General features: G+C 36.8%; 1 protein-coding gene across 5 annotated transcripts in view; it reads right to left on the reverse strand.

The window, feature by feature from the left end:
- Positions 1-541: 541 nt before the first annotated feature.
- Positions 542-23,011, reverse strand: part of SGCG (sarcoglycan gamma) — a 263,284-nt gene continuing 240,814 nt past the window's right edge. For all 5 annotated transcript variants that reach the window (XM_063429771.1, XM_063429762.1, XM_063429787.1 and 2 more), the window contains exons 6-8: positions 18,174-18,246; positions 1,930-2,053; positions 542-1,048 (exon numbers count right to left, since the gene is read on the reverse strand). In XM_063429771.1, the coding sequence (XP_063285841.1) occupies positions 875-1,048; positions 1,930-2,053; positions 18,174-18,246 (371 nt within the window). In that variant the 3' untranslated portion in view covers positions 542-874. The remainder of the gene's footprint in view (positions 1,049-1,929; positions 2,054-18,173; positions 18,247-23,011) is intronic.

Raw genomic sequence — 23,011 nt, forward strand, 5'->3', positions numbered from 1 at the left:
GTACACATGTATACATAAAAAAGTTAATTTACAGCAACGTTATAACATTGGAGAAATCGTCCTGGAATAAAATAAAATGTTTTTGTTAGTTGTTGTACTTTTGAAGCTTCATCCAAAAATTGCACTACTATGCTCCATTCACTACTTACATCTTCATAAGTCTCCCCTAGAACGTCTTCACATCGTGTCCATGTTTCCACATTTTATGACACTCTGGAAAGAATATTATCCCCCATTCTTAACTACATAAGACTTCACAATAAAGTCTAATATATTCTTAAGAATGGAATATTACAAATAAACAATATTCTGTAAAGGTATGTTATTATGGTGGTGGTGGTGGTGGTGGTGGTAGGGGGTTGTTGCATAGTACACTGGTGGTAATGGCACACGGTTTTCATCTTTTTAATACTGAAACAGGTCATTGAGAATAACGTAATAATGTGTAATATAAGCAGAAATGTACGTGAAATAACATAAAATAAAAAGTTTGAACATTTTACAGTTAATTACTCAGTTCAATAATCATGTACCAGTTCAGTGAGGTGATAAAATACTTTGATATTCTTAAGTTTTATTACGTGGCTGATTTCCAAAAACGAAAGCCATAATAGTCTAATTTTAGCCAAGAAGACTTTGCATTGGTAATTCATTTTCTGGTGTGAATCACTTGTGCTATTTTACATAGGCTAAAAAAATATTTAGATTTATTTTTTTCCAAAGTCAATAATCTGAAATACAAATATGAATCCGGTGTGTAGGTATTTTTGTTTCTGAAATCCTTTAAGTCATTCTAGCAAACATCGAAAAGTTCCTTGACTTTATAGACGTATGGTTCGTAGCCAAAAAATTAATAAATCTGTGTCTTAGTCCTTTATTGACAGTCACGGCTGTATTCTTGGCAAGTGGATCTCCTTCCAGCTACAGAGAGATAGAGTTTTCCATCTGGACAAACACAAATTTCATAGAGTTCCTGAGAGCTGTCACGTGTTCCCTTTGATCCACGTGGTAAACTGGGCAGACGGACAGTTTCAGCATCCAACACAAGCTAACGAAAAACACAATTCAAAAAAGGGTATTAAACACCATGAAACTCAATTCAATGATTTCAAATGACAAAGAAATACCATATTTTATTTCACAAGCTGAAAAAAAGGTAGTGTTGAGAACGCCAATAAAGTTTCTACCAAGTACATGCTCAGACACACAAACACTCACAGTGATATATACAGAAACACACTCATACTTACAGACACACACTGATAGATAAGCATACAGACACACTCTTACTTTTCCACAGTCTCGGATACATAACGATACATACCAACACATGCTCATACACAAATGCACATATAAAGACACACACACACTCTCACACTCACTGTCTCTCCAAGATACACATATAAAGACACACACACACACACTCCAAGATACAAATATAAAGACACACAGAATCACAGATAAACACATAAAAAACACATATTCACTGATCTTCTTATTCCTCATATCCTCCATACTATGTCTACTGCCTGTAAAAACAGATAATCAGGTTCCAGCTCCCTACCTGTACCTTATACATTTAACATTTGGAGTTGAAGTAATTCCTTTCTCACTCCATATCCTTTATAGCGCAAGATTTATTTTTGTAGCTGTCTTTCCCCCAATAAATTAGGGTTTTCACTTACACCCATATTGTGTTGCCAGTCTCCATTCTTTTCTTGTATAACCATCTGGGCATTTATGGAGCACCAGTGAGCCACAGCATGAAGCCACGTCCACGTTCACATAAAGTGTATTGGCCTCCAAACATTTTCCTGGTGTATCTTATGGCCAGTTTATGGCCTGGCTGCACCATTTACACAAATAATTTGCCCGTACTCATTTAAACATGAAACATTAAAACTTATTGTACATATCAAATAAACCAACCTGTCCATCGCTGCTGTGGAATTTGATGTCCTTTTGTGAGAGAACTTCAATGTTGCCAGCTTGCGCTTTTATGTGGATTCCTCTAGGTGCGTCCATGCTCAGTGAACGGGTGGGTGACTCCAGCCTAAAATAAGAAGAACATGTAAAGTGCAAGGAATTACCAGACACAAGTCAGCATTGATTCATTCATAAAACAAATATTATTGTCCTTTTGGCACTAAGTAAAATAGTAGATTATAATGTAACTGTAGATGTAGTAAATAAAATGCAGTAAACTGATCCACTAGGTACGTTGGTTCTACAATGACTTGCAACTGACCAGACATGATTTTGGATAAATGGATAGGTGAGTGAAAGAGTGTGCGCAATGTTGAGATGGCGCCAGAGACTAATCTGCTCTGTGTAATTTATTTATTTGAGACGTTAAGAGTGCTATTCAAGCAGAGATATGCCTTTTTACATGACATAAAAGAAAACACAGCAAGGTGACAGATTAGGGCAAATAAACCATGTGTGAAATGATTTTTCATGAAATCTAGAGAAGCTAAAAAAAAAGAAGCTAATTTTATTTCAGTTCAAGACGGAGATACTTGGTCATATAATATGAGGCATCAACAATAAAAAATAAAAAAAATTTGATGAGACATCAGTAAAAAGGCATAAGATAGAAATTATTTTCAAATATTTAGATGGGAATAAATAAGTAAAATTAAGATGGTAGAATAAGAAAAAAAAAAAAAAAAGAGCTATTGCTTCCCCTGTGGCCAACCCAACATTCATATGGCATCCACCTTTAGGGCATGTGCATACTTTACATGTCCTCACCAATACGAACAGTCTCCTGCAAAGCTCATTGTAACAAGACAATACAATACAAAACAGTCCAGTGTTTCTCAAGCTTTTATGAAGAGTACCCGTGCGGGTCTTAAAAAATTCCTAAATACCCTTGCCTTTATTGATTTAAATTCCAAATTAAACATTTAGACACATATTTTTTTTAGTTAATCCCATATTGGAGAACAAGCCTGAAAAAGAGTGTCTGTCAGTGAGTTTGTCCTCTGTGTGTTAGTGTGCGTGTCAGTGTCCTCTGTGTGTCAGTGTCCTTTGTGTGTAAATATGTGTGTCATTGTAGTCTGTGTGTCAGTGTGTGTGTCAGTGTCCTCTGTGTGAATGGTGCATGCCAGTGTCAACTGTGTAAGTGACCTCTGTGTGTAAACATATTTAATGAAAATGCAATATACACTAGTGTTCAAAAGGATGTGGTCACTTAGAAACTCCCTTGTTTGTTTTTTTTTTTTTATAAAAAGCAGATTGTCCATTAAAATAACATCACACCGATCATAAATACAGTGTAGACATTAATAATGTTTTAAATTACTATTGTATCTGCAAACAACTGATTTTTAATGGAATCTCTACATAGGTGTACAGAGGCCCGTTGTCAGCAACCATCTATCCTGTATTTCGATGGCACGTTTTGTATCCTAATCCAAGTTTCTCATTTACAATGGCTAATCGATTATTAGAAAGGCCTTTTGCAATTATGTTAGTCCAGCAGAAAACTGTAGCGCTGATTAAAGAAGAAACCAAACTGGCCTTCATTAGATAAGATGAGTATCTGGTGCATCAGCAATTGTGAGTTCAATTACAGGCTCAAGATGGCCATAAACAAAGAACTTTCTGCTAAAACTCGTCAGCCTATTTTTGTTCTTAGAAATGAAGGACATTCCGTGCAAGAAATTGCCAAGAAACTGAAGCTCTTGTACAACACTGTGTACTAATCCCTTCACTGGGTTCTAACCAGAATAGAAAGTGGAGTGGGAGACCTGATGATAAATGAACAAGAGTACAAATAGATTAGAGTGTCAAGTTTGAGAAACAAATGTCTCACAGGTACTCAATTGGCAGCCGCATCTTCATTAAATAGTATCCGCAAAACACCACATTTTCAACATCAACAGTGAAGAGGCGACTCTGTTATGCTGTCCTTCTATGCAGAGTTGCAAAGAAAAGCCGTATCTAAGTCTGGCCGATAAAAAGAAAAGATAAAGATGGGCAAAAGAACGCAGACATTGGACAGAGGAAAACTGGAAAAAGTGTTATAGAAAGGTGAGTTTGTTGTGGGAGCTACCTGACCATATTGTACATAACCTGCTAGCTAGTCTCCTGCCCAAGGACTATGGGCCGTGTAACCGACCACTCTGTCCCTAAAATACTCTGTCCGTACGTTTTCTCTTCTTTAGTTCTGTTACCGAACAAACTCACGAAATGCCTCTCTATACCACCTATACTTGGACAACCTCTGGGCTTGTTAACCCCTGTTAACCTCTCCTGACACCGCCATCATCGATTCACACTTTGTTATCCGAATGAACACATGGGAAATGACTTGGCGGCCATCTTGTCGCACAAACGCAGGCAGCGGTGTTCGTTGGTTGAGTGCATGGAACTGAAATAGGACAGACTAACTTGCGAACACTGCTGAACTTCCATCCTCGTCTGCTTTAGTTTCCTTATACCTCAGAAGAGCGCTGTTCGGTAAGATTGTTCGCATGAACTAGGTGAACAATCACTACCTAGGATCCAGAGAATCTGTTCAGTGTTTTATTTGTTTTTTGGACAGACTGCCACCACCTTTCTCCTGGAAAAGTCGGTCGGTCAAAACTTTATGATGTTATTGTGGAATCTGAGTGCTTTTTGGATATGTTGGACGCTTAGATTCAGGCTGTCCAGGGATATAGTACTTGTGGGGGTTCCTTGTAATATTGTGTGTGTTTTGAACATTGTATCTGGGAGATAATTAGTTTAAGCAAAGTACACTCAATTATCTCCAAGACACAGAGACGCTGAGGAGGAGTTTGTATGGAACTGTATGAAGACCCCCATCTTTGTATAAATTGCTTGCACCATGACCCATGAAACCAGTTCACTCCCAGCATTAAGTCTCGGCTAATATCTGTGGGGGAAGGCTATGATCACTCAGCTTGCTATAATCACTCAGCAGCTATAATCCCATATACAGCTGTACTCTCTGCAGGAGAGCTTAACCCCTTAAGGACACATGACATGTGTGACATGTCATGATTCCCTTTTATTCCAGAAGTTTGGTCCTTAGGGGGTTAAATCACTGGAAGCTGGATCCAGGACCCTGGTCCAGGGTGGAAAGGGACGGCTAAACCCCAGCCAAGTTGCGGCGGCTAGGGGCTGAAGTGCCGATTGTGTCCCAGTGATAGCTAGGGAGCCTGGTTGGCGGAGTTACCCAATCGGGGTACCAGGCTGTCCACCACTCTATCTATCTATCTATCTATCTATCTATCTCTCTATCTATCACTGAGACCAGGTTTGAAACCCCATCAGACCACAATACCAGTATGTGTTCCTGTGCAAGACAAACAATGAGAAATATCCGCCTGAAATTCTCATAGATTGTAAACTTGTTTGAGCAGGGCTTCCTTTACCTCTTGTCTCCATATGTCAATTACCCGTTGTCAAATATTCCCTTTCTGTAATTGCAAAGTGCTGCGAAATATGCTGGCGTTATATAATTACAACTACTAATCATAATCTACCTATCTGTCGGTGTCTTTCTATCTATCTCATCTAATCTGTCTATATAAATGGATGTCAACTCCAACCTGCTGAGTCAATTTAAAGCTAGCACGGTAATTTAATTGAATAATGTGCAGAACTTGCATAAAACTCTCCAGAGAAACAAATAAGCAAAACCTCTCTGAATTTGCATGGACAAGCAGCATAGGTCAAGTGGTTCCCCACCGACTTCTCTATTCATATTTCTGTACTTCAATATGCTGGTAAGCACACAAAGAAAAGAAAAAAAAACGGATTTGGAGTAAATGGCCATCTTACCTGACCTCATTTAACCTACTAAAAGCAAGAAGGATTATGAAAGAAAATTCATTATGTAGCCCAGTAACACTCAATAGGACTAATGCGTGTTATTCATTATCATCAAGGTCATGGATGTGGGTTAAATCAAACACAACTCTTTGAATTTATTTGTGGGGCTTTAAAAGTGCATACTTGTAGTTAGTGGTTGATGTATATTATATAGAAAGGGACATTAATCAGTCACAACATTAAAACCACTGACAGGTGAAGTGAAGAACACTGATTATATCATTACAATGGCATCTGCCATATATTAAACAGAAAGTGAACAGTCCGTTTTTAAAATTGATGTGTTGGAAGTAGGAAAAATGGGCAGGTGGCAAATAGTGATGGCCAGGTGACTGGTCAGAGCATCTCCAAAATGGCAAGTCTTGTGGGGAATATCTAATATGCAGGGGTTATTAGCTATCAAAAGCATTGCAGGGAAGGATAACCAGTGAACTGATGTGGGGATCGTGATGCATTAGGGAACAAAGGCTCACAAAATGCTGAATAACTTAATGCTGGCCATGATAGAAAGATGTCAGAGCACATAGTGCATCACAGTTTGCTGTGTATGGGACTGTGTACCTGCAGACCGGTCAAAGTGCCGATGAGGACAGTGCCATCTTGACAACATTATGGGCCCCCAGGCAAAGCAGTGCACTGGGGCCCTGCCTACGCAACCAGTCACAGGAATAAAAATTTAAATTATCGATACAATTACTGTTATATTTATTGGTACCTCCAAGAAATGCAATACATTCATACATTACAAACATGCAGACTGCTGAATACACACACAAGGACTGCTGAATACACACACACAGAATGCAGAATACGCACAGGCTGTTGTATACACACACAGGCTGCTGAATACACACAGCACCCCACACATACTGCACTCCTCACACACACACTTTACACACACACTGGCTGCTGAATACACACACGGACGGCTGAATAAACACACACAGATGGCTGAATACACACAGGCTACTGTATACACACACAGGCTGCTGAATACATACACACAGACTACTGAATGAGTCAAAGAAAGAAGGGCGGTTGCGCACACAATGGTATATTGCAGATATAGATAGTTAAATCTAGAAAGTACAATCATAAAAACCCTCATAGGGTAGTATGAAAATACATAATGTGAAATAGAAAGTTAATTGGAGCACTCACAATATTTAGAGCCATATAAGTGGGCTCTAAACTCTGACGGAATGTAGAAGCATCCACTATTGGTGTTGGAAGCAATGCACATCCCCCAGAAAGTCAGCGATATTCTTCTGGATGAAAATTACAGGAACCAGTATAAAGTATAAAATGACTCTTTATTACAGTAAAAATCTAGCACAACGCATTTCGACTAATAAAACTTGGTCTTCCTTGTGTGCAATATCTAACAAGTAAATACCATAGACATATATAACATATATAATTAATACAAATAAACCACACATGGCACAACTTTACAATAATCCCACCCATCTTGTCCTTATATAGAGTTCCATTTTTTTTCTGTGCCACATCTAAAATGCCACATCTTTGTCTTATGTTTTAAAGGAAACTAGAGCAGACAGGAAGAAAGGAAGAAATGAAGAACAGATCCTGACAGAGGAAGAGAAGAGGAATTGATCAAAGAAAGGTAAGTTTGGCATTACAGTGCTGCTTTAAGTTATTGGAGCCTCAATCAAGCTGAGAACTGGAACACTATAGATTTAGGAATACATGTGAGTATTCTTAACATTCGTACTGCTCATTTATGTACTGCCATAATCTTGTCAATAATTAGTGTAGGTCTATCAGCGCAAGAACCAAATAAAAAATATACACTTATTAGGCAGCAAATGTAAACCGTGCGGTTTTCTATAGGCGATATGATGAACCATCCCTGGGGAGGCAATTAGCAGAATGGAATACTGACCTACCTAACCTTACCTTTTAATATATATATATATATAGACTGTAAGCACTTTCTGTAGACTGTAAGCTCTTTCACTGCAGAATATGTTTGCTAATAATAATAATAATAATAATATATAATAATAATAATAATAATATATAATGATATATAAGTATGTAATTTCTCTCGAAATAAAGTAATTATTCAATAAAGATGTTTCTGCTGATATTTTTTGAGTATATTTTGTTGAAATGTTTTAAAAGCAATCCTGAGAAGATAATTAACACCTTTAAAATATGTTTTGTTTTTATAATCTTTCTCAAACTGTTAAACAATCATTTTTAAAGCCACCCCATCATGACTATGGGACTATAAACCCTCTCACAACCCCTCTAGATTTTCTGAGGGCATGTGTCCCTATTAACTCCTCGCTTCCACTTATAACGTTTTGTTTTTCATGAAAAATTAAAATCAATGCAGTGCTATCATATAATAGTATCATATGCATTGCAGGCCTCTGCTGCAGAGTTGTGCATAGCAACTCTTACGTCCCCGGGAGAGAAATCAACCCGTGACACATGATGGTAGGGTGCTTGGTGCTGCCTATTCTGAGCTTGGTACTTTTTTCCTTTTCAGACACCTGCTACTTGGGTACACTGCTTTAGTATATGGCATTAGCTGGACAAGAATTAAAGTCCATTGATTTATAACTGGTAAAGCAGTAGGCTATAGTTGTTATCCTTTTAGCCTTCAACTCTGCATTCCTCTTTCTGCTCCTACAGATAGAGAGTGTGTTACTTTGTAGTCACGTTCATTCTTGATATTGAAGTGTCTAACTAAGTATCAAACAGACACTCTTTTACATAGATCTGGTATTAGGTAACTAGATAGGATTTGGTGCATATCACAAATCCATCTCTATTGGATACCTATCCACTCCACGCCATACCTTTTCTAGCATGTATTTTTGAGCTCATTAGTTTCCCCTACGAGGATGTTTACTTTATCTTTCTTTTGAGAGTGATTAGTATTTTGCTTATTTATTATTTTTTTCTGTGTAGTTTTTATTTCAATAAAGTATGTTTTTATATTTAGTTCAATCTAGACTCTGAGATATCCTTTGAGTGCTCTGGGGACTGTCTGTCCCTAGATCACACCTTCTATTTACTCTTTGTTTATTTACCCCCTGCTTGATATTCTCAGGACACACACGCATTCGCCTAATATAGGGGGTCTGTGTCTTTATGTTTTTTTTTGTTCATCTGCTACTTCTGCCTAAAGTTACAGGCTACTGTATACAATTTTATTGCAAAGACACTTTACACAAAAAAATCTGATTATCCCGTGTATTCATCCAATTTATGGAGCCATTTCCAAGCATCTATGTCTAACTGGTGTGAGTAGCCAGTTGGAATACACATATCTATGTTGCTGTACATTTAAACATTATGTTTTGCTTATTAATTCGTTTTTTTTTTTTTTTTAGTTTTGTCTACTTTGGGATATTTATATAACACAGCCACTGGCCCAACACAATTCTGATTTCACCTTTTTTTTCATATGTGTAAGTATAAAACTACAATTAGAGGAATCAATTCTAGAGAGGGAATTTTTCAATATAAATCATACAAAAATCACAATTACGGTACTAAACCAGCAACATGAATACTGTAGACCATAGAAAGCACTTATAGACTAGTCTTGCAAAATTCTGCTCCATTTGTCACCTCTGTCATGCCCAACAAAAGCATTTCATATCTTACTTTTTATACCTTACTCATATTAACAAAGAAATGTGTGACATATTTCAAAGCCGCAGAAATTCGACTTTTAACCGAGATATATTCATGTTTTCCTGTGTCATTGAAAGGATTATTATTCGTGAAATGTTTAATAAGTCTTTTGGGCAGGTAAGTAGGCAAAAATAATAAGCAGTACCAATTGCTATAAAGGGCAAGGAAGCAGTTACTTTTAAAACTTGCATGGAAAAGTGATAAAGCAAAGACTGATCTCGGGGTTTGGAGGACAATACACATTTCACAGTAGGAATAGGCACTCGCTTGTTTTTTTTTTACTTTGTAATTCTTTTGATACATTTAAGATTTTTTTATTCTGTCAGACAGGGCCTAAAACTTTCTGGCTCAAAATATGTGGAGTTTGAATGTACTAAAGGCACCCAAACCGCTTAATCACAATGAAGTGATCTGGTTGCTGTGCCCCTGTCTGTTCAAGTCTGTAGTGTAAGACATTGCCGTTCTTTAGGAATACAATGTATAAATTGCAAGTTTAACACAAGACTAGTGGCTGTCTTCTTGACAGCCACTAGAGGCGCTTTCTCTGCTAGAACAGAGTAAAACTCTGTGATAGATCAGATATGATTGCCTCAGTTCTCTGCCGTTTAGGAATTAGATCACTTTAATTATGCAGAGCCAGCCACATCTCCCTGCATGTAAACTATACAGACTCTGTTTCAGTGCTCACTATAGGTTCCTAATGTGCATAGTGCAAGCATGTCTAACGATGTGCTCATGCTATGCTTTTTGGAACAGATTCACAAAAAACGGGACACCAGGGAAGAAAGTCAAGAAGTTGAGTGCAAAGAATATATCAAATAAGAAAATGTCATGTAAATTTTAACTGAAATATTAGGGGAAAGATAACAATTTACTGATGTGGAATATCTGTGAAACAAATATCTCCACGTAATTATTATTTCTTGTTTTAAGATAGAAATGCTAAGAATTATAACATTGTCGGCTGTGAGATAAATAGATATTGTGATTTGTACTGGGGAAAACAAATGAATGTGACAATCCTTTAAATGTGTAGAGTCTTCCAGGTGCACCTATTCAATTAGTGATGGCAGGAGTTTATGGATTTCTCCTTATTATATACAGTGTTATAATAAAACACTTCCTGCAGCTGATTTATGACATTTTCTACAACACTCTTGGAGCAATAAAGCTTTTTACTTGACATGTTAGCTAGCACATAAGTGTCGAGAAAAATTCACAAGCATCATAAAAGCTATAAAATTAGCACAAACAAATAAAAAGAAGAAAGACTGTGATCAAGACTAACATCTTTAATAAATATCAATTTCAGCTCGAGTAGCTGAACAGCAAAATAGAGATGGCGACAGATTTTCCAAGCAGATGAAATACCATATATAACATTTGATAGAAATATGAATAAAATCAGAACTAATATTTAAAGGGCCAGTAATAGCACCATAACCACTACAGCTTATTGTTTCAGTTATTGTTTCAGTTATAGCGTAAGTGCTGTCTACTTATTTCACACTGTATAACAAAGAATAGAGCTCTCTCAACAACCTATGACTGGCCTTGAGAGTAATAGTGACATTTCAAAAACAAAACACATATAAACATCTATGAAATTTTTTTATTAAAAATAATTGAGAACCAGGAGCTAATATTCAGACAAGATAAAAAAAAAATATAGAAAACAAGAAGGTCTTCAGCGCTTTTCAGGTACTGATACAGTCCAAAGCGCAGCTGAATCACCAGAACCGGGGTCTCTCGTCCCGTGAAAAAGTAGATAAAAACACAGGAAGAATACGTGCACTCACACTTTTTGGGAGCTAAGAAAGTTGGAGCTACATCTTAGCTCTCAAAAAGTGTGAGTGTATTTATTCTTACTTGCAATTTATTGGAATTGTTACTTCACTATCAGCTTTCTATTTCTTCTTTGTTTTATTATACAGGGTTGCCTGTAAGTCCCTACCCATCCATATATCTTATATATCCAGTGTATCTGTGTGCTGGATGGATTGGGACTTATGGGCCACTCTGTATATAAATACTCCAATGACATTCCAGGTGCTAAAAAAATAATAAAAAAAATAAAATAATTAGACTAATGATAAAAAGATAAAAATAGATAAGATAAGGTATTTTATATTACCTTATCTTATCTATTTTATCTTAACCTTATTTTATAGGGTAATTTTGTAGGGTATTTTGTCTGAATATTAGCTCCTGGTTACTCCACTATTTTTAATAGTATGAAAATATTTCTTCATACTGCTAATATAGAGATTGGTAACCCCTTACCCAGTTCTCAATTGTATTCATTATTTATTCTTCTACTCCCTCCACCCTACAGCCAGCACATTCCAATCACTTATTTTGGGTTGTTCTTTTCTGTTCACTTGCATCATATAAACATCAATACGTTAAAAGATCACTTGTATTTGATCATTTAAAAATGGCACATATATCTATACTAGTAACCTTAGAACATATCTACCGGTATGTCATTTGCCATGTAGTCACTGGATAATTAAGTCAAAAATGAAAAAAAAATCTGATACTTTAGATCTGAGTTTGCAACGACCATATATAATTGCAAAAATAATAACGTCATCCTGTGATACCCCAATTTAGTCACTAAGGGTCACTATTTTAGTCTCACAATTCCTGTGTGATAAGTAGTATTCCCACCCGCATAGTTAAATCAGAGTGCAAGTACTGCCCAAATGAAAACACAAGGGGCTACAAAGTATCACTGGAAGACACAGATCTGTGGGTATGTAGAATATCACATCAGGACTGAAAGTGCAGGAACAGCTATTCCCTACACTGGCCCTAACAACGAGGCTACACAAATAGGGCATCCCTGTATATTTTCCAGCTGTCATGCAGTGGCAACAGTACTGAAAAAACATACCCCTTCATGCACACACATTCTCTATATAAAAACATGCTGCTCATAAACACAAGCCTACAAGGATGTGCAAATGGTCGATCCCAGCTGGCATAGCATCATTGGAGTTTTACAACTTTTGGCGATCCTTGCGCTAGAGAAAGGGCCCCAAAAAGTTCTTGCACCAAGGCCCTCTCTACATTTGTTCCGCCACTGGCTAAAGGCTTGTGTGAAGTTAAGTGTGGCCATTCAGCATTGTGTCAAGTGAGGAATGAGCACTCACTAATGTCCAAAATGAGGAAGAAGGGAGTAAGTCAGACAATGGCTTAAGTACATAAGAAAAATACAGCAGAGCAGTGTAAAAGTGAACAAGTGAAGAATTAGTCAAAACATCTTATTTTACAACTGACAGTTTTGAAAGAGAATTATGTAAGCAAGGCTGTCTCAAAGGAAGGAACACATTGACTTTAGATTTATAACATGCTGACTCTTATGGTAATTAGGAAAAAGACAGACTATACTAAAAGTAATTGAATTTGTCAGGTCACAGATGCTGTCATATTACTGATCATGTTTAAATGACTTTAATTACCCTTTCACATAATAGTCTATCAGCATCTTTATGCTTTTAGAGTTACCTTGAACTAAATATGGAGAGGATCTGATAATATATTAGGTAACATTGTAATACAGATCATTCTGTTCTGATGTAGAACACCACAAGAGTCTGTGAAAACCACAACAATAATTATATTAACTCTTTTATTGCTAGATCAATTCACCTCCGAGTTGCACTGACTGCATTTAACCCCTTAAGGACACATGACATGTGTGACATGTCATGATTCCCTTTTATTCCAGAAGTTTGGTCCTTAAGGGGTTAAAGGGACACTATAGAAACCCAGACTACTTCAGCTCATGTCCCAGACCCACTTAGTCCTGCAATGTAAACCACTGCAGTGTTTGAAAAACTGCAATGATTACTTTGCAGGACTAATACTGCCTCCAGTGGCTGTCAATCAGACAGCCACTAGATGCACTTCCTGTTTGCTAGGTGACTTTGGTCGCATTGAGGCACTGCTTTCCTATAGGGAGGGTCTACTGCACTTGCAGCATGAATGTGCATGTGCATTAGCCTCCCACTTGGATGATGTCGGAATAGGGGGAGCGCCAACCCAGTGCAGAGGAAGGTCAGCACTGAAATTGGGTATCTGTTGAAAGGGTTTTTAAAACCCTTTACATGCCAAGAGGGTGGGAACGGGCAAGGGAATGGGGAACCAGAGGGAACTATAGTGTAAAGAATACAACTTTGTATTCCTTATACTACAGAATCCATTTAAACACTGATATCAGTACTTTTTCTATGAGTTACCCTTAATTTTATTTCAGGTGATTATTCACATTAAGTTTGCAAAATATTCAAAATATTTAAAAAAATACCATACAAAATGCCAAAGAAAAGATAAGAATTGTAAATGTTAAGGAACAGCATGGGACAGTGACTGATTTAGAAATATCAAAAAACCCACACATTATGCTTTCACACTTAACATTAGTTCAGCTTTACATAAAATAAAAAAATTGGATTAATTCTACTTTTTTTTTTGTATTCTTTATTTTTGCGGGTAAAAGGTTCATGCAGTTTTATTGGTTTACAATAATAAAGTCAAAGATAATTTGGCCCATTTTTGAGCTTTTGAAGAAAAAGCAAACAATTAGAATAACATACGTAACTAGCATTTCAAATCAGGAAGGTAAGTCGCATGTAGCTAGTGTTAAAAGTTTCTAGAATTGTTAGATGTTGGTGTATGCCGAGTAGAGCATTCTGTGTCCCCGAGCTTGGGGAGGGGGGAAGAATGTCGCTCTGTGACCTGGCCCCTTAATGAGACACGTAGTTAGTGTCGACTGTGCTATGTGTCCTCCTGGTGTCGGTATCTAGGCTATAAGAATGGCAGACCGTGTGTTACACAGAGTGTTTTTTTAAAGGTGCATGTAGTAATTCAAGGTAATGTCTAGCTAGAACGTGGAAGGGTGACGTTCCCTGTTATAGTAGGAATAGTGCTTCCTCTACCTTGCATTCCTCATGGAGTGGCTGTGTGCGGCTAATAGTGTGAGCGAGAACATTGGCAATTTGTTTTGTGTTAGAGCGGGTCTAACTCGACCACAGTGTGAGAAACTGTTAGTACTTAGGTAGTCAAGAAACTAATAAAAATAAAATCAATGAATAACAATATGTACAGTCCCAACAGCCAGTTTCTGAGATGATCCCTTCTGGGTCTCAGGTGCCCGTTAAGTGCCGATTTACCTGTTGCGCTTTGGATGATGTAATTGGTGGGGAGGAGGCATCAAAGCCGGTGGTGGTGGTGGTGGGTCCAGTTGGCTGGAACGGTTTTAAATTGGACATGTCCCAGGTGTGTGAGGGCGTTTGTCTTGGTGTGAGGATGCTTGGCTCTGAATTTTGTGTCAGTCCTAGTGCCACAAGCACAGAGTCTATTTCCAAAGCATCGGTTATTGTTTTTTTTTGCCACCGTGCGTGATGACCAGGCTCCTGGGGAATACCCAGCAGTATGGGATAGAGCAGAGCACGGTGGTCAGAATTCTGGACAGGTCTTGGTAAAAAGATGGAGTGGTATTTTCAAAGGAGTAAGTAGATAGTCCTCTCACTGCTGACATGACAGTTAGTTGTGCTGACCTTGTTTGGAGCTGTTGTATGACATCATTTGGGGATTCTGCTGGGGCTCTGGTAGCTCTTGGGACGAGATAAACCATGTCGATCATGGCTTGTTTGGCCTGCTTTGAGGTAAGTAGTGTGGTTAGAAGCCTCCTGATATAGTGTGGTAGTTTGTCAGGGATCACAGTCCCCGTGATTCCCTATATTTTGACATTCCGGTTCCTGTGTCGATCCTCCATTGTTCTGGTAAGCAAGGACTGGGTTTGTTGGAGCTCTGTTGTTTGTGCTTCTATGTTTAGGCATCGTGTGGTGAGGCCCTGTGTGTCCTCCTCCACCGTGTTGACTCGCCTCTCCACAGCGTGTATCTCCTCTCCCATTATGGTGAGGTCTCCTGCAAACATTGTGCGGACATTGCGAAGAAGTGCTTTTATACCTCCTTTGGTGATGTCACAATTACTACAGAGCAGGTGATTCCTGTTGTACAAAGTAACAGTCTTTTAACTTGAAGAAATAAACTTGATAATGAAATACATCCTGGTATGCAAAGTGGTTGTAGTCATTTGATTCAAAGAAAATTTATAATTAACATTTGAGTAATTTGGCAAATGACATTCAAAAGAGATAGCAAGGAGAATCCCAGAAGGCAGACTTTAGTATTCCTTATCCTTCTCATATAACTTAAGGTAAGAACAGATTAATAATTGCAATCGTTGGAGAACTTATCTTTTCTTTCACGAATGATGGGAGTTGAAGTCCTTTCCAGAGTAGAATGAATTAGGGTTCCATGAAGTAAGTAAAGAGAGGCAGGAATCAGTAGTTAAGTCTGTTGCTTGAGAGGGAGAGTGGAGTAGAGTGAAGTCAGGATCAAAGCCAGAGGTTCGTTACGCAGGAAATCAGGTTAGCAGAGTTCTATAGCGAAGCGGCAACAATGTAGCAAGTAGCAAGAGCACATAAAACCACAAAGATTGATTGAGCACTTTAGACATGTGACGTCAGACGCATGGACAGAGACTGATCGTCGAAACCCGAAAATCATACTGGTAATGCTGATCGGGATAAAATTCAACATGGAGAAGTTCACCAATCTCCGACAGGGACTCTACAGGCACCCAGACTATTTCATCTCATTGAAGTGGTCTGGATGCAGTGTCTCTGTCTCCTTAACTCGGCTATGTAAAACATTGCAGGTTTAGAGAAATAGCAATTTATACATTGCAGGGTTTGCGACTGCCTCTAGTGGCAGTCTTACTAGACAGCCACTAGAGGTGCTTCCGGCAGTTTCATGGAGTTTTACTCATGCTTTGCATCAGGCCGTCCAGATTCTTCTGAATCCCCATAGGAAAGCATTAAGCATTAAGACATGTGGTTCTTTCTCGCAACGACACAAGGAGGTGGAGACAGAGGTAGCGCCGAGGAATAAGATGAGTGATTAAAGGGTTATTTAACCATTTGAGTGCTGTTGGGAGGGGGAGGGAGGTGAGGGGGGATGGAAGGAATGGGCAGTGCAAGGGCAGAGGTACCAGTTATCCCTGGGTAACAAATGCTCCATTGCCCATTTTTTATGCCTTACAACCTAAGCCACATCACTGGTTGACCTCCAAAGGCAATTTTATGTGCAGCAATACTATTTGTGTATGTTTTTGCACCTTAAGGTTGTTTGTAACCTTTGTACAACCACAATAGATTATAATTAACCTTTTAAAGCATGTTATAATTGCTCTATTAATGAGTCTGTATCTTATCTAATTACCTGCCACATGTATTCAATGCTATATGTAGGTCACACAGTGCCAATGCTAAGGTGCAGGATCAAAGAACATCTAATTTTGGATAGTTTGAAATCAGTTTTTTTACTGTAAAATATGACAAATAATTTTGTCCTGAAAAATATAGTGCCCACAAACTGCACAGGCACAGGATGCACCCATGGAAAAGAGAAGAGAGGTAAGAATTGCAAGGCTTACAGGTTCATTCACTAAGGTCCATCAAGACTAAAAAATCTAGACATTGTTGATTGAATGTCCAGATTGTGTAATTCAGGCCACAAAGGTGCCTGAATTTGTTCCGGACAGCTGAAATACGGGTCGAATGCAGCAAATCTATGCTCAGAGAATTGAACTCCGGGCTCAGATAAAAAAAAAAAATCCAACTACTTGCCCTATTATAATCCAATTATTTGCCAGATGATAGGTAGTGGCTTATGAAAGCACATTACCTTCATTATTGTAATATAATGGTCTTATTGACCGCCATTGGTATTTATTTATCTTTCATTTATTAGCGTAGCAGCTGGCTAGGAAGCGCTGGCAAATCCCTCACATAATTAACCCTTGCGCCATTGAGGATTTTCTAGCTATTGCTGCCAGTGGGCAAAAAGTTTGTCAATTTATCAATTCGCTAGCAAAAAGCAAGAGAATGATAATTTGTGAGCATGCTTCCTGCCAGATGTGTTCAGCTAATCATCGGCCCCGATGCGTTCGTTGATAAAATCTCTAATTCTGATGCTGTAAATTGGTTTGGATGCTAAAATGACTGATTTTTTTTTCAAAGGAATGTTACAGAATTTGTCAGACCGACCTAATCCTGTCCGCATTATGCTTTAGTAAACCTGTAAACTGCCAATGTGATAGGAATTTTGTAATTTTTCGCCAGATCCGGTGTTAAGTGAATAATCCTGATAGTACACAAGTATCACAGTATATTCGGAGACACTTACCAGGAAAATTCCAACTTACCCGAGATAGCTCTCTACATACTGCCACATCCTCTGCACACCACCCCGGTCCTGGATAGTTTACTTGTTACTTTGCACCTCTGGATTCCTTGACCTTGACTATCCCAGGACTCTCCTACTTACTGCCTCACAGAGCCCTGTTTGTGTTAAACCATCAAGGCTTGATAATACACCCCATTAGTCTATTTAATTTTTTTTTTCTATTCTGTTCTATTATTAGCATGTTGCATGTTTATTAACTTAATCCTTACACCTACATGGGCTGAACTGAATGAACATTCCATTAAGATTCTATTAAGATTTCAAAGTGCTTGTACAATGGATGATTAACTATATTATATGCAATCACAGGGGTGTCCAGTCAGTACCTGAGTTGCTTTGAAGTATCAGCTCTTACTAGAGGTGTTTCCACAGAGTGTTCAAACCACGCACCTTCTGGCCCTGCAACAAAAAAACAAAAACAAAAAAAACAAATTAAGGCACGACAGTATCCAACAGACATCAAATAACGCTAAGTAATCCATTAGCTACCATAATATACCACACATTCATCCAATAAAAACGAATAACACAAAACTGTATTCATATATTACAAAAATAGAATTTAAAATGTTTTCATTGAGCTACAAAGTAATGCTTACAGTAAACATTGGCATCCCTCGTACTACCACATAATGTTATCATTGAACTCTACGGAATACTCAAAGAGCGTGTCAGAGTACCTTTGAGGTATGTTCAATGACACATCATGACAGTCAAACAACGTAGGAAAAAGGCAATGGAGAAGGTATAAGATACACATACCTTCTGTGGTAGGTATTCATTTCCAACCCAGGCTTCCCCAAACTCTGGCCCTCCACATGTTCCTGAACTACAACTCCCATGATTCTATGAATGAAATAGATAGGCTGAGAATCATGGGATTCTAGGCAACCTATGCTACATTACTGTTGCACTGATTAGATACAGATTTTGGACTTCCAACAATTTGCAATTATTCTGGACTATTAATGGGGATCTATTCATTATTCCTACATTGAACTATCTTATACTTTACATTTTTATTGTGATTTTTATTGTGATTTTATTGTGCTGCACATTGATTTCATTACAACTTTTAAGTATATTATAATTGTGTCTATCATTGTATTATAAGGTCCTGTACTTCAGGTTAGACCCACTCTATTGAGTACTTGTATATCCATTTTTATATTGACTATTTTAGCTCATGGAAACCTTCACTTTAGGGTGTTCTCTTTTTACTGAGGACCAAGGGAGTTGTAGTTCAGCAACATCTGGAAGGCCGGAGTTTGGGGAAGCCTGCGTCTAGCCTGTGAATGTTATTATTTTAGGAACCACTTAAATTTTCCATGTATATTGTAATAATGGAATTATTTTTGACAGCAATTTTCATATTATCAAGTGTGGAAGGTGGCCGATGGATACTTGCCAGCTACTCCAAATTTCATAGGACAGTCTTGTTTTTTTGTCCCTGTCCCATTTACATTTTTACCTGGGGGACTTAATGACTTTACAAAATGGAATCCTTAAATGTATAGGTTTTGCAATAGAGCAGTGAGGGTGTAGGCTAAGGGTAGACAACTTTGGCACTCCAGATTTTGTGAACTATATCTCCCATAATGCCATTATAGCCATAATGCTGGCAAAGCATCAGGGGAGATGTAGTCCACAACATTATGAGTGTTAAAGGTTGCCTACCCCTGGTGTAGACATTGCTCCTTATCCCATCAGCTAGCACACCAAACAATCTCCTTGGTTGCCTGATCATTAAATTATTGGAGATATAGGTCATCGTATCCTTGCTCTCTATAACCTAGGAAATCATAAACTCCTAAGCTAATGTCCAATAAAGTGAAATTAACTAAAAAATAAATATCTTTTTAGTAACTTTGAAAAACCATGCATATTTTAAATAGTACCAAGTCAAATACCAGATGACGGTACTGAATTTGTGCATATTACCATTTATTTTTTCATAAAAATTATATGATATATCATATTTATAGAAGTCCTTTATATGGCTGAAAATTGATGTTTGTTCCAATAAATCTGCACTTGGACCATACATATGTCCTTTTATTTGTTGTATTAAATGTATACTCGTTGATAGATAGATAGATAGATAGATAGATAGACAGACAGACTAGCAAGGTACCAAGAAGATATACTGTATCATAATTAAAAAGTAAATATGCAGCGAACATCATATTGTATTTTATTTATAATTGCATTCCAGTAAACTTTGCATATATGGTATGTCTGTGTTTGTGATTGCTTTTCTTTAAGTATAACGAATAAAGATATTTTCAAGAATTAAGAGCATAAGATTTAATGCCTGATTTTTATGTGCATTTTGAAATTTTAATGCATATTTAATGGATATTTTTATGGATAAACATCTATTAAAATGGTCACTGAGGGTCTGTTTAGTTTTTCTTTGATGTTTTTGTGTTGATATCATTTTTAATTCCCTGCGTAGTTATGTGCCAACATTGAGCACTTGTGGCAGATTCTATATAAGAAATATATGATTATTATGGTAATACACAAAAAATTGAATTTCAATGCAGATTAGTAGGATGAAGAATATTTAGAGGGTAATTATATTTTACTCCAATTTGGCTAACGCTGTCATCAGCAGAAAATCTTATTGCCTTTGAATTTATGGATAATTATAAAAAGTACAAAAAAAAAAAAAAAAGCATAATATGTAATTTTATAATGCTTTAAAATTAATAAATGATTATCTGTCTCCAAAGCAGCCACCCAAAAAATATTGCTTTATTTGGGAATAAAAAGCTGTTTTTAACAGGAAGCATTGCTATCTATATACTATGTACTTTGTGTTTAAACATGTTGGGCTCAGGGGTACTAATGTGTTGTGTATGCCATTCCCTCAAGATCCACTTTCAGAAGAAAGACAGTCATGATTCATAGCATGCCTATATCATACCTTCCAATTGACCCTATTTACAAGGGACAGTCCCTGTTCAGGACCCAAATCCCTAAGTTGACCAGCACAAAGCCTTAATACTTTGAAACGGAGCATGGTGTGCTACTTCTAAAACTTGAACACTTGTGTACCAAACCGTACTATTCGTATTGACTTGTAGACATTATTGTGAATTTGAGTCCCTGGTGCTTGATGGTGTTTTGAGAATGTTAAAGAGCCATTTTAATGTAAACTAAAATTTTAAGTAGAACAAGCATACTGAAGTGAGTTAAATGTCTGTCAGTCCTTCAGCAGTCATGGACATTCCATTCTACTAAATCACAGCCAAGTAGTTAAGACTCAAGGAGATACACTTGCAATGAGTTAACGGTATATATAATCTAGTGCCAGTCAAAGAGATGGAGAGTAATGTTAGTGGAGTTATCTGACTAGTACGGGAATTGTTAAATGTTGCAATTTTTTCTTGTTATGCTCCCCTTCAACTGCTGATTTTGTAACTATGGCACAACACATAATGAAAAAAATACCCCCCCAAAAAATCGAGAATAACATCAAGCATTGGTATTGGCTTTCCAACTCTGTACTACTTAATAGACAAAGATAATGGTAAGATAACATTTTAGCATTATGTTACTATATTCCATATTTAGACATATCACCGTAGCATACATCAGCTGTTTATCACGATCCATTTACTCCTCAAATTATGATCGACTTTGGCATCCGAAGATCTAATTACATAGTATCGAAAATATAAAGATTTCAATATTTACTTATTGCCCACTGTCTGACCTCATTATGTTTCAGATCAGTTTCAGACAGGATTTAGATAGGTTCTCTTTCTATACGTGATAAAATATGCTGACGATTATGTCAAAACTTTTTCGTATCGTCTACAGAAATCATTATCTTTACCCGCTATCTATGATACTTTGCCAGTGATAAACCAAACCAAAACATATAAATTAACCCAGCAACATGTATATACTAAATTAAATGAACTATGGTTTGAATAGGGGAGAGGAGAATGCCTAAATATTGACCAATTATTGGGCAATTAATTACTGATTCTTTGCATACAGGAACAGTCTCATTGTTATTATTTCCTTATTATCTTATTACCTTTTTATTTTTATGTTACTTAAATTACTACACAGCAAAATACAACGACATTTACTACTCAATACCAATATTTCTTAAACGTTCTATATCCATCTTATATTATTAGATACAAAACATATTTTTCGAAGTAAAAAAAATTATACATGGTATGAACTGTGGGTGAACAGAAACCAAAGATAGGATAACGCTTAAACAAATTAGACAACAAATTATTCAAAAGGAATCAGGCACTCTGTACCCCAAAAAAGGAACAAACAAACAACGGAAACACAACAGGCTGCACTTAATGATATACTAGTAATAAGATATGATTAGAAAATTATGAAAAAGTCAGAGGGGACACAGTCCAAAAATTTCCACTGGTTGCTAAGTAATTTTGCTTTTTATATAGCTGTAAATACCTTCCAGCTACATAAGAAGCAAGATCACCTAGCAACCATGAACATTTTGGACTGTGTCCCCTCTGACCCTTTCAAATTTTCTAATCACATTTAATTACTAGTATATCATTAGGCTCAGCCTAATGATATACTAGTTGTATGTACTGAACGGTGTATGATATGATTGCCAATGTATTATCGCAATGCTAAATAAAATCTATTTTGGAAAAAATGTACCTTTTAAATTGCAAAAGAGAGAAATTTATTACTAAATTGTCATGTTTTCAGTCTTTTTGAGTAGCATGTTCTTGAGGAGAGATGCACCCTGACTCCATGCTTATCTTCTAGTCAGATAGGCATAATATACTATAATATAATATTATATAATGTAATGTAAGGTAATATAATATAATAAAATATAAAATAATATAAATATAATATACTATAAATATAATATAATATAATAAAATATATTAAAATATAATACAAATATAATATAAATATAATATAATATTAATATAATATAGGACTTTAGCCATAACAATGTTTCAAAGTATCATAAACTACCATTTTGTACAAAACATCAAAAAGTTAATTATCCATGATGCTTTCTTTTTCAATGAGAGTGACTGTAATTCTACCTTTTGTGTTAAAGCATCTTTGCACTTCACTCTCCTTTTGATTCAGTGAATCTAAACACTTAATGAGCATAATGTAAAAAATGATATGT

This window comes from Pelobates fuscus, chromosome 1 (genome assembly GCF_036172605.1).
Source record: "Pelobates fuscus isolate aPelFus1 chromosome 1, aPelFus1.pri, whole genome shotgun sequence".
NCBI lineage: Eukaryota > Metazoa > Chordata > Amphibia > Anura > Pelobatidae > Pelobates > Pelobates fuscus.